The sequence below is a fragment of the Podarcis bocagei genome (genome assembly GCF_964188305.1).
Source record: "Podarcis bocagei genome assembly, chromosome: 6".
Taxonomy (NCBI): Eukaryota; Metazoa; Chordata; class Lepidosauria; order Squamata; family Lacertidae; genus Podarcis; species Podarcis bocagei.
Window position 1 is genome coordinate 27,854,161 of NC_138130.1, and position 12,932 is coordinate 27,867,092.

General features: G+C 41.7%; 1 protein-coding gene across 3 annotated transcripts in view; it reads left to right on the forward strand.

Annotated features, from left to right (window-relative positions):
- Nucleotides 1-11,470, forward strand: part of TMEM255B (transmembrane protein 255B) — a 57,721-nt gene extending 46,251 nt beyond the window's left edge. For all 3 annotated transcript variants that reach the window (XM_081198604.1, XM_081198603.1, XM_081198605.1), the window contains 5 exons: nucleotides 2,902-2,982; nucleotides 3,767-3,852; nucleotides 5,206-5,365; nucleotides 8,740-8,883; nucleotides 10,058-11,470. In XM_081198604.1, the coding sequence (XP_081054730.1) occupies nucleotides 2,902-2,982; nucleotides 3,767-3,852; nucleotides 5,206-5,365; nucleotides 8,740-8,883; nucleotides 10,058-10,222 (636 nt within the window). In that variant the 3' untranslated portion in view covers nucleotides 10,223-11,470. The remainder of the gene's footprint in view (nucleotides 1-2,901; nucleotides 2,983-3,766; nucleotides 3,853-5,205; nucleotides 5,366-8,739; nucleotides 8,884-10,057) is intronic.
- The last annotated feature ends 1,462 nt before the right edge of the window (nucleotides 11,471-12,932 follow it).

Sequence of the window (12,932 nt, forward strand, 5' to 3'; positions counted from 1 at the left end):
AGTCTCAAACATGGGCAGTGAATGAAAACATTTAAGCTAGGGGTAGGGAACCTTCTGTTAGATTCCATGTGCAATCAGATGTCTGACGGATCATGCAATGTGTGTCCTTGCTTTGGAAAAGCTAGTGTAAGCTTTAAAAGATCTGTAGCTTGTGCTTTCTGATTTCACACTTTCTATGAGTTGTATAGATATAGCTACATTCCTCTAGAGGGCGCACATGCTCTTCCTACTATTGGAAACTTTTATTTTAAAAAAGTAGTTCAGCATTCTGTTCTCACAGTTGCCAACTAGATGCCCATGGGATGCTGACAAGCAGAATGTAAGTGCAGTAGGAGTCTATCATTCTGAACTGGTGTTCAGGGGTTGCTGAACATGACTAGTAGTCTCTGAAGGCCATATCCACCATGAATTTGTCAAATCCCCTTTTAGAGCTGTTCAGACGGCCAACCATCACTACACGTTCTAGGGGTGAATCCCAGTTGTTATTATGGTTCTATGTTAGAGGATCAGAGACCCTTGTATATAACTCAGCAAACAGGATTTTGACCTAAGTCTATACACAAATGAAAACTGGGGGCTCTTGAAAACTCTCCCAACATAGAGGTTTTGGACATTTATCATTGCAGGGCAATGACATGAAGCGAGATTCTCTTGCGCTTTTCTGCAGGTTGTGGAAGGCTTCTGGCCATTACTGTGGGTGTCTATGTGAGTTTTGATGATACAGTATAAGAGATCTTCTGCTTACGCACATGTTGAAATAAATGATTTGTGGACGTAGCATGTGTTGGACAGCAGTTAGCAAATAAAGCTGTCCAGTGAGTTCTTTATAGACAGTTCAGCAGCAGTATTTTCCTAGCTTTTAGATTTGGTCCATTTCACTTTTCCATTAGATTTGGTCCATTTCACCTTGCTGCTGTTAAGCAATTATAATGCCTATAGATATGCACTATATGTATTACTCATGTGATTTATGAGCTACTTAAAATAAAATCAGGTTTCGCCTCATTTTGATTCCTTATCTGGGGGAAGGGGTTTGTTAGAAAGCTCCAATCTAGTCTAGTCTAGTCTAGTCTAGTCTAGTCTAGTCCATAATCATTTGTGCAATGTATTTTGAGATCATTGATGGACAAGCAAAGCTTCCCACACGGATTAGGAAAAAAAGAAATCTAGTTTGGAATCTTTGCAAGTTTGATTCACAGAGTTAAGCTTGAATTAAAGCTAACCACCAAAAGCAACAACTTTAAGCATGGTTTGTGGCGCAGTAACCAAATTCTGCATGGTTTGTGTGTGTAACAAGACAAGATAGAGTGCTTGGTGGGGAAGAAAGTTGATTTGGCTGTAATTGGAAAACTGGTTTGGGATATCCTACTTTTCCTGAAGACTCAGGCTGTGTTCACACATAGACTCTGAAATGTACAGGGGCCATTTCCCCTCAGTGTTATTTTGTACATAGATGTTTGCAGTTGTACACACCTTCATCTAAAGCAGCAGCTACTCTCTGCATTGTCTGTACCCACAGGTGTGCATGTTTTAAACTAGTGTGCAATTGTGTTTTCTATTCCTCTCTCCTCAATTAGTGTTTCCACAGATCTTTTTAAAAAAAAACCCAGTCTTTTGAAAGGTGCTGGAAACTAGTATGTTGTATCTTGATATATAAATGATATGTATCTGTATAAAGAAGCAGCTAAGTTACTGTACTGCTTCCTGTTTGCCTATTTCATTCATAGACAAGTCAAACATACATTCCCAGCACAAAATGGATTATAACTGTTCCTTTAGAGTGACAGTTAGTGTGGACCAAAGATGACATGGGGATGGCGTGTGCACAGCACACCGAAAAGGTGCCTGCCTCCATCACTGAATGCACGTTGCCATGCAGGGTGTGCACAACATCAGGCTTGCAGTCTTGAGTCTTCGCTTGGATCCTGCATTGCTCCTGTATACACAAGAACTTTGATCAAACAAAGAATTCGTTAAGCATGTAACTGGAGAAAAGAGGAGGGAATGCCCAAGCAGAGTTTATTCCCAATATTCCTGACTATGGTTTGGAGGATGACAAGTAGGAACCGTTAGGATTCTTGCTCTGTATTTGCAGTCATGAGATTGTTGTCTATCACATGACGGTGTATGTTTTCATTCCACAGTGTGGGAAGTGATGGAGACAGGATGTTTTGATGTTACTGTGTTCCGTGGTGTGGGACTATTGTCCTTTGTTTCTTTCTCTCTTTGCAGTCTGATGAGAAAGAGGAAGGAGCTAAAGCAGAATGCTCTGAGTGTATTATATGTAAATAAAGTAGATTAGCCAAAATGCTGTACTACTGAGTTCTGTTACGCGAACTGCAAATACTCTGCAGGATCGTAAGTGTGCTGATGCCTCTTGGTATCAGTTGCTGTGATGTTCGGGCTGAAGAAAGCTTTGGAAGCTCCCGAATGACCAGGAGGGAGAGAACATGCCAGTCGGGCATGTGTCTCTGCCAGGGTCCTACACGAGAGTAGGATGATCCTAACAGGAACTAGTTTTTGTTACTGCCCAACTGCTCTTGATATTAGGAATTGTTTTAGGAGATCCAATCTAAATGTTTATTTCTATAACTTAAACCTTCGAAATTGCAGTGTATGAATTGCCACCAGGGTAGAATCAATCCTTGCATATGCATCAGTAAGGATGATTATATTTTCCCAACACACATTACCCTCTCTGCTGAACATAACCACTTATGTCTTGCTTCCAAGCCAACAATTGTGTGTTAGAAAGGAAACATGTGGCAAAGTGTTCCTTGGCTATCTAATTACCTAAATGGACTTAACAACTTTACAAAATTGATGCAGTTTGTCTGGGAGATAATTGCAATAATGTACTGTATCTTAAAACCTTATTTTTTTCCTTTTTTTTTTTTGCAGGAACCCAGGCCTTTATATAATAAACGGTGCCAGTATTATTCAAGTGGAGTTGGATTCTTATATGATGTTTACCAGACCGAGGTAAGCTATTATAGTGTAGTTTTTGTAGCTTTATGAATGGGGAAAGCCACTTCCAAGATGACTAGGAGTATAAATGTTTTGCAGTCAAAGCACTTGGCCACTGTGGATTTATTTTCCAGACTTAAAACACACTATCATATTTGTAACAAGAATATTTTCTTTGGAATCAAAGCTATTCTCATTCCATTCTTGTTGCTTAATGGTCCCTTGGAATGCATTCCTTAGACATAACTCTTTTTTTGTGTCTTTCTCTTTTTTACTGAGTGGCATATTGTCATATATACCCAAGTTCAAGTTAATAGGTTTATACTGGCCCCAAACTACAACTCTACAGTGTAATAGTCTGACACGGTCCAACAATGTCTGCATTTCGTATTCAGATTTATTTTGGGTTGCGGTTCTGCAGCCAAGTACAGGAGCAGTTGTGGGCAAATGGACTTTTGACTAAAACCTTACACTGAATACATATTGTTTTTGGTCTGTGTTACTGTATGTTTTATGCTGAGCGTATATATGTTGGCAAGTTCTGAACAAAAGGCCCATCTATTGTTTTGCAAGCAGGGCAAGGAACAGAAACAAAATTGGCCCCAAGGAAAGATGAATTCTGTAAAATAAAACAGAACAAGGCTACCTAACAAAGTTGAAGGGGATTTGAGCAGCCATTTTGCTCATGGGGATTTGTTTCCAAAACAGCTCCAATTTCTGTCCACAGTGCATGGTGTAAACTTAGTGAACAGAACTTTAAGTCTCCCAAATGAAGATTTGCTACCTCCTCTTTCTTCAGGTGACATGTTACACCTTAAACAGCAAGTGTCAGCTGAAAGTGAAGAGTAACACATGCTACTGCTGCGATTTGTACAATTGTGAAAAGTAAGTACCTGTGGACAGCAGGCTTGGAGGGCTCTTGTCAGTCTGAGCCTCTTCAGCCACAGTCTGTTGTAACCCAATGGATGCTGCAATCTGTAGTCTTATAAAGCAGACACGTATCTTCCTGCAAAAGTCACTATTATAGGAGGAGCCTATTCATTTGCTTTTTCAGCCAGGCATGTGTTTATAATGTTAGTCATAAAATCTGGGGAGAAACTATGCTTTACCTGGCTGTCTAATACAAACCCACTCAGAATGAATGACACAGTAGAATACATCAGCCAGGCCTCTTTTACTCCAGTTCTGATGATCTGCTATTAAACACAAGTTCAGTAGGGAACGGGCAATGACTAGGTTTTTCCCCTGTGATTATTATTATTCCACTCATCTGACTGGGTGACTTCCAACAAATTAAAACACAGTAAGATTTCAAACATTTAAAACTTCCCTATACAGGGCTGACTTTAGATTTCTTCTAAAAGTCAAGATGGTTGTTTATTTCCTTGACCCAAAACACCCTCCCTTGCTCATACGTATGTCAGCACTTGTAGAAGAAAATGCCATGTTTTTGCGAGAGACGAAAGTGGAGTGGGCAGAAGGGGAACCCAGTTGGAAAGTAGCTTGTAGATTTTGTCACTAATAGATACAGGGCCTTCTCAGTAGTGGCGACCGCCCTGTGGAACGCCCTCCCTTCAGATGTCAAGGAAATAAGCAGCTATCCTATTTTTAAAAGACATCTGAAGGCAGCACTGTTTAGGGACATTTTTAATATTTAATGCTGTATTGTTTTTAACACTCGATTGGGAGCCGCCCAGAGTGGCTGGGGAAACTCATCCAGATGGGCGGGGTATAAATATATTATTATTATTATTATTATTATTATTATTATTATTATTATTACAGATTCATTTATTCTGCCTGCCCCAAGCAGTGGCCTTAATTTCTTTCTATGCTTTCTATCCAGAATTTACTTAGGTTACTCTCTTTGCTTGGGCCACTTTCTGCTCAGATGCAAACATTAGGATGGCTTTCAGACATTTTTGTTTTCATTTTTTTTGTTTTCAAATTTCTAGTCTACCCTATACCTAACCACAGCCATTAAAAAAAAAAAGCCACCCTCCAGAAGTAGTACACATTGGAAAACTCCTTCCATCACAATGTCTGGCAAACTGCTATATTTTGAATACCAGAAATGTCATCAGTTTTTCATTGTTTGAATGAGAGGATAAAGGGAAAAGTAGGTGCATTCTGGGACATCTGTGTGCAAAAGTCCACACAGATGTGCTCTGGGTTTTCTTTTTGTAAATTGCTGCTGATGTGATGTTCTTCCCTCCCGACCCACCCCCTTCTCACCAGCTCAGAACACTCTACCAGCTATTACGAGTTCCTTGGCGTGAACAGCTGTCAGGATGTGGTCCACTTGTACCGGCTGCTCTGGTCCTCCACTGTCTTGAACATCATCGGGTTGTTTCTTGGCATAGTCACAGCAGCCATACTTGGGGCATTTAAAGATGTGGTAAGTCTCAAAATGCTAGAGGCATTTTATACCGATGGGAGTCAACGCAGTAGGCCTCGGGCTTCCATGCAGAACATGTGGTTGGGGCTATTGCACAAGGAATGTCTGGAGGGAGGGGATTAACTCTTTTATTGTCAAAAGTACATTTACAAGTTAGGAAAAGGCATGTCCCCCAGACCAGTGTGCCTTGGCTGTTGCTGTAACTGCCTTATCGGGTGCACACCTAGGAGTAGCAGAGAGACTCGAGCTGTGGACAAGCAGGAGAAAGACTATGCCTGCATGTAACCTAATTCTGCTCCTCCATTTTCATCCTCCTCTGGTCCTGGGAGGCAGTGGAGCAGGAGAAGTGGGGGCAGTAGGAGAAGATGTGGAAGCCCTTGACTCTACACCAGCCTGACCTCTCTCTCCTTCCTTTTGCACCTGTTCTCCACTCTCCAATCCTACAGCTTCTCCTGCTTCTGTCTCTTGTCTCCTGGCTGTTAATGTCTCTTCCAAATCACAGATCCCTTTTCCCAGTGCCCACTCATCAAAATTCAGCCACCACCCCTCAGTGTCCAGACAGTCCCTGACATCTTGTATTTTTATGTTGTTGTAGCCTAGCCTAGAACTTTATGTGAAAGGGCAAGTAACAAAAATGTTTGGAGGTGCTAGGTGTAGAGTACAGTACTAGGTTTACCCAGAGATTCCAGGGTGTCTGGAAGTCTTTGCCTGTGCAGCTGTATGTGTGAAGTCCCCACCCCTATAGATGTTTTCACTGTACATGCAGACACCATGGGGTGAGCGGGGACTTCTTGACACATGTAGCATCAGGGGTCAGGATGTTTCATACAGCTCTGCTCCATGTTGTTAGAACACCTTAAGGCTAGCATATCGTCACCTTGACACATCAAAGGTGCCCTGCACATGCAGATTTCTAGCTGCATGAGGAACTGCACATACAGTTCCTAAGTCTTAAAGCAGCCTTCTTCAACCTGATGCCCCCCAGATGTTTAGGACTACAACCCCCTAAGCCAAGAATTGTAGCAAGAAACGTCTGGAGGACACCAGCTTGGTAAAGGTTGCATTTATCGTTATGGTTTCATGAGTGCTGCAGCAGTAAGGCGGGGTGTTTTTTTTTTGCCATAATTATTTTTTGACTGCAGACCCAGTCTTCCCACCCCTCCTCCCTCAAATGTCTGATGTCATTGCCCAAAATCTGTCTATGCTGGCATTTACACCACAGATGATGGGTTAAAGTTGGGATTTGGGTACATACATGTTCAGCAGCCCACTGATACTGAATGCCCAGAGCTGCTCTGTGCACTGAGGCCTTGAAAACCCATGGATTTCAATGGAATTTAAGCAGCCTAATTTTGCGCAGGATTTTTGCACTTTGCCATTTTTTGTACTTATTTTAATGGCGAAAGTTGTCTTGGTTTAGTCTCCCCCAAGCTGCCTATCTGCATTTCATGCAGCTGGTTGATACATTACTCTCTGAGATGCTCTTGATTCCTCAAAAGACAGGTAGACGCTTTCTAAATTATTTGTTTAAGGCATACGTGTTCTTTTGTGACCTAGATGCCTGAAAATATTGGTTGGAAGAGTAATCTTTAGGATGAAAACCACAGGCAGGATAAATAGAACTTCCTTGGTTCTCTGGTTGTTGTGCTCATGTCGGATTTCCATGCATCTATTAGCCGAGGCTGATGCCTGAATATGCCAGCACCTTTGAAAGTCACACTGAATTTGGAGGACCTGTTTCAAATCCTTATTCCTGGATTTGGTTTTTATGAATACAATCCAGCTGGAGACGACTGGCACAAGGTCCAAACAGTGCTATTTCCAAATCCTACTTAAGTTGTTAATAGGGAGCAATTGCAGTTTCCCACAATGCATATTTTGTCATGGTGCCTTCCTGCTCTTCAGGCCACAAAGAGAATCGTAACCATTTTTTAATTTGAAGTTTGCATGCCAGTTCCTTGCAGCTTGCTCAAAGTATAGTTAGAGATTTCGTTGAGGTTAGCATTCAAGTCCCAAAGCAAATGGCAAGGAAATAAACTGTGTCAGTTGTACTAAACAAGTGAGTGAAAAGTATGGACAAATAGTTTCTTGGTGCCCTCCAGGCTAAATTCCTGGTATCTCCTTTGTTGCTGGATTTCCATGTTTGTTTGTGTGAAGTAAACTGCTAATAGATTTGAGTCACTTCCCCTCTCCTTCCTTGAGCAGTGTCAAGGGTCAGCACTGGACTGGGAGAAGACATTAAATAGAGCAGGGGCAGGCATCCAACAAGAATGCAGGGAAGTAAGAATAAGTGAGGGGAAATGGAATTGTTCTTCTAAATGTCATCGTCCCCTAAAGCTCTTAAAAATAGCTCTTGAATTTATGAGGAGGTAGCTTGGCATGATAGTTAAAAACTGTGCACATGAGTAAAATTGCTGCATGTTCTTTGAAAATTTGACATTGAGAGGCTGGAGAAGGGGTGGCCCTTACGTTGGCCTGGGGTCTTACTGTGGAGGAATCATAACATTCAGTGCACATTTGAAAAGAAGAACTATTTACAGGAAGCCCCACTATGCTTCCTTCCCATCTCAAGCACTCTTGACTAGTGTGCGGTTTCTGAAAAAATGTTGAATTTGGTGTGTTACCATTTGCACTGTATTCTGCTACTGGGTTGCTTTTGTCGGGTAGTCACAGCAGTCAGACGAAAGAGAGAGAATGCTCAGTGAAATAATTTCCCCCAACCAAGATACCTACCTTTTAAAAAGAGGAGCTTAGTGCATTTGTTCCACAGATGCATTTGGACTTCCACAGCGACATTTTTCTAACTATTTGTAGTCCTTCAGAAAAAGGCATTTTCCTTACACTGGCAGCTGCGTGCTCCTTGAAATGTGTAAAAGTGGAAAGCTATTCCTATTACACACATTCTGGTCTACGTTGAAAGTTGGGCAGGGGACACAATACATTCTAGTGTGTTAAGGTCACAAGCAGGGGATGTGCCTGACTCAACTCCCTTCCTTAAAAGTGTTTTGCAAGGAACAAATAGAAGCAGGTTTGGCACCAAAGTGTTTCCACATTTTTCTAAGGTAAAAGGTGCGGGAGGCGGTGGAGGACAGGAGTGCCTGGGGTGCTCTGGTCCATGGGGTCACGAAGAGTCGGACACGACTAAACAACTAAACAACAACAAGGTAAAAGGAAGAGATGGGAGTTTTATCTTGTAAAAAACGTCTTCTGTTCCCCAATCTGCAGATGTGGGATAGCATTTTGCCTCAACTTATATCATGCTGTTCACGAAGGTGTCATTCAATGTACCAATGGATATGGAAAAAGTAGTTGATGAATATAAAAATTAAGCATGGGGCATAGGCAAAATGTACTGATCTAGCTGTCTTCCACAGGTGCCTCTCTCACAAATTGCCTTCAGCTCTGGCCCTCCACCACAGATTCTTTACAATCCAGCTCAGCAGATTCTGACGTATGCTGGGTTTTGTCCTTCTGCAGCAACTGTTCCTCATTATGCTTCCTACCATTTACCCCTTCAGGTATAGTAGAGGAAGAGTTCCACTTCCTTTAACTGTAAATCAGATGCACCGTTATGGTGCTGCTAGACTGTGCTTGTGGCGGCTGTTTGTGTGTGGGGGTGGGGGTGGTATGTATCAGACTAGCACTGAAAGTAGTTTTCAGCACTTTTAAAATAATTATTCACAAATCAAGTGTTATATTGTTTGTTTCTACTACAATTTAATATGTTATATGGCCAGTGTCGCAGGTGCTCTGCTGAGAACACAGAATCAAAATTGGAAAGACAAGCCAGAGCTGCAGGAATGACATACGAGCCGACAATTTGTGTGTGGCTGGGTGTACACAGCAGGGATAGGGAACCTGTGGCCCTCTAGAAATTGCTGAGCACAACTCCCATCACCCCTGACCAGTGAGGGTGATGGGAACTGGAGCTCAATGTTGGAGGGCCACAATTTCCCCTCGTATTCAGTGTTGGTGAATTAGGCCACAGAATCATAGTGTTGGAAGGGACCACAAAGGTCATAGAGTTCACCCCCCTGCAATGCAGGAATCTTTTGCCTGAAGTGCGGCTTGAACCCATGACCCAGATATTAAGAGTCTTATGATCTACTAACTGGGCTATCCCATTGTGAGTCTCTCTGTGTATACCAGGGGTCAGCAACTTTTTTCAGCCGTGGGCCGGTCCACCATCTCTCAGACCATGTGGTGGTGGGCCAGACTATATTGGGGGGGAGGGGAATGAATGAATTCCTATGCCCCACAAATAACCCAGAGATGCATTTTAAATGAAAGCACACGTTCTACTCATGTAAAAACACGCTGATTCACGAACCGTCTATGGGCCGGATTGAGAAGGCGATTGGGTTGCATCCGGCCCACGGGCCTTCCCCTGGTGTATACCATAGTTTTCTGTGTAGAAGATGTCCCTATGTATAAGATGCCCCCTATTTTTAGGGACTCCAATTTAAGAAAATAGGGGGGAGATTGCCCCGTGTATAAAACGACCCACAGTTTCCCACATAATTTTAAAGTAAAAAAAACCTAGTCTTATACATGGAAAAATATGGTATATTACCGCAATTATGCATAAGTGATGGGTTTTTAGTTGTTTTCTTACATGTTTATATATATGCCTAATTCTCTTTTGAAGTCCAGTTAGCAGCTAATCACTGAAAACCTTTTGTTTTGCTACAGCCTACCAACAATTTCCCAACAGCATCATCTACCGATATTTCTTTATCCGACGACACTCAGCCACCATCTCAGTCCAGCTCTAACTATGGCTTGCCTCCCAATGCTCCTCCATTATATACACCATATTTCCTGTCAGGTGAAAAGCCTCCACCGTACGTACCATAGCCAAGACACCAATATCAACAGGTAGCAGGTTTAAAAACAAAAGCCTTGGCAGAAATGTGTGCTAACTAGCTAGTGGTCTTTCAGGAGTGTCATATTGTGTGGCATGTTATTTATCAGCTTTAAATCCAAATAACATGTTGACAAGATAATGATTGCAAAACAGGCAGGCATCAAAGACAGATCAGTCAAATATTGCATGCAGTCCTTTTCAACCTACCTTTTAAACTAACATGCATCCGCCTGCACCTACAAAGCAACTACTATTCTTAAAACAGAGCTAAGATCTAGGTAGCCACATACAGCCTGCATTTGGATATTAATGATAAATCTGGTTTATCATAATGGAAATGAATTAGGTGAGCCTTGGGTTCGTGACACTCCTTGTCCTCTTCCAACGTGGGCTGTAATGAAAAGTTCATGCTTTTGTTTCCTTTTCCAGTTAACACGGTTTAGTGTTGTCTGAACCCTAAAGTATGGTTAATCTTAATCATGGCTTACTGAAAAAAGCCCCCCAAAAGCCACAGTTAAGACTAACCACAGTTCGTTTGCAATTGCACGTAACACTACTATGATTTGTCAAACACAGAATCAAGTTTTTGATATCCTTCTCACAGTCATACTGATTATATGGGGACACATGAACTAGAAGCTTACCTAGATTTGTTCCTGTAACAGTTTATGGTTATGTCTGAATGCAGGCGTTGTGCGCTTGGTGGCCCAAGATACTAGATGCAAATACACAGCCTTTATATTGCAAGGGGGTGTCCATCTTTACCCAGAGAGAATAGCTATGCAGATACACATCTGAGCTGCATGTGCAGCAGTTCACTGCACAGTGGCAAAGCCACTTTGTATGTAAATCACTTCACAAAGCTGCAAAACTCTGGCTTCTTAGTTTTATTTCCTTATTCATAAGAGTTGGGTTTAGAATCTAAAAGGGAAAGATACTTTTATCTTTCTTTCATGGCATTAATATATTCTTTTGGGTGGAAAGGTCTTCCAAAAGATTGTGACGGTTATTTTACAATAAAATATATTGTGTGTAATATATTTGTACTTTTAGTCTATGCATGTTATAGATGAGATTAAATATCATAATTTAATATGAACTGTTTTTCCAAAGGGTTAAAATATACTGAAGGATCAAAGTATTTTAAAATATTTGGATTTATTCTCTTGTCTCAACAGTTGTACTGTGCAGTAGTTACTGCTACTAAAAATAAAGTTATCTTTTCCATATGCTACAGATTCAACAAGCGATGCAGTATTTAATGTTGGTACATAACAAAGGCTGTATTAAAAGCTTCTGTTGCTATTTACAGGGAAGCAACCTTTGGCAGAGGTTTGGAATGAGACAGGGAGTGGCTTTGGTTTCAGGATTTATCTCAGGATGGAGTCCACAGGCTACCCATTTCTAGCTAGAGTTTTTCACATTATGTAGAATGAGACAGCGGGGTGGGTGGAGGATAATGAAGGAAAAGGACTAGAAAGCAAGCAGGACATGGAGGCGGTTTATACCAGGGATGTGGAACCTGTGGCCCTTGAGATGACATGGGACTCCAACTCCCATCAACCACAGGCAACATATATCTGGACAGCCACAGGTTCCCCATTTCTGAATATGGTTGATGGAACAGAGCAGGCAAATATAATAAATGGGATTTTTAAATGAAAAGTTCAGATTCAATGTAAAGAAAGGAAATGCACACTTTTTTTGGTTGGGGAGCTGTAACATAAAATTCAAAGAATTGCTAATTTTGGGAAGTATTAATTAGATATGCTCACATTAAAGCATAAACCAAACTGAATTTCTTACCCATCCCTAACTATGAGCAAATTGGAAGCAAGTGGGGTGAGCGTCAAAAGGGGAATAAGTGCCAGGGCCAGCCCAAGATATTTTGCTGCCTAGGGCACGGCAGCCACTCCCAGTGTCATGGTGCATAGGGACCCTGTACCTCTGTTCCATACTTACCTCGCTACAGAAGAGTGTTCGTGTGATAGACTATAACAGCTAGAGGAGAGAGTGCAGGCAGTGGGGATAAGTAGAAGTCTTTATTCTCCATGCTCCATATGTAGAAGTTTTGCATGTAGTGAGAGGGTGGGGGAGGGATAAAGTGCTCTATTCCACTGCTATTTCTGCACCCATGCTGAAAATGCAAACCATCTGTCTCCAATACTCCTAAGTGGGAGGAAAAGCCTTGTCATTTCCACTGGGGAGAGTAGAACATACCAAACATTGTGCGTATGGATGTGCTAGAGAATACATAAAGTGAAGCAAACTATTTCATAACAGAGACTAGCACCACACAAAGGACTTAATGTAAGAGAGCAAAGTATTCCCGCCCCACACAAACAACAACAACAGCAACAACAGCCACCCCGCCAACATATAGAGGCAGTTCCAGTTTGTAGTGATCTACTCTGCCATGATTGATAGTACTTGCTTCTGGTTTAAATGCCAACAGCTCCATTGCTCATGTGTTCTTAAAAGTCCATCTTCCCCCAATAACTGCTATCACTCTTTGCCTTTTCAAAAAGCCTCAGACAAGTTTTTCTGCCTAGATTCATTAGAAAAAGACACAACCTAGTTGCCGAATATCATCAGCCAACAAAGTAACCAAGCTTTGATATATAAAACTTCATGTTGCGCCAAATCAACATGAATAGTAAAATTCCATCTAGAACACAGACCATCATTGCTTCAGCTAAG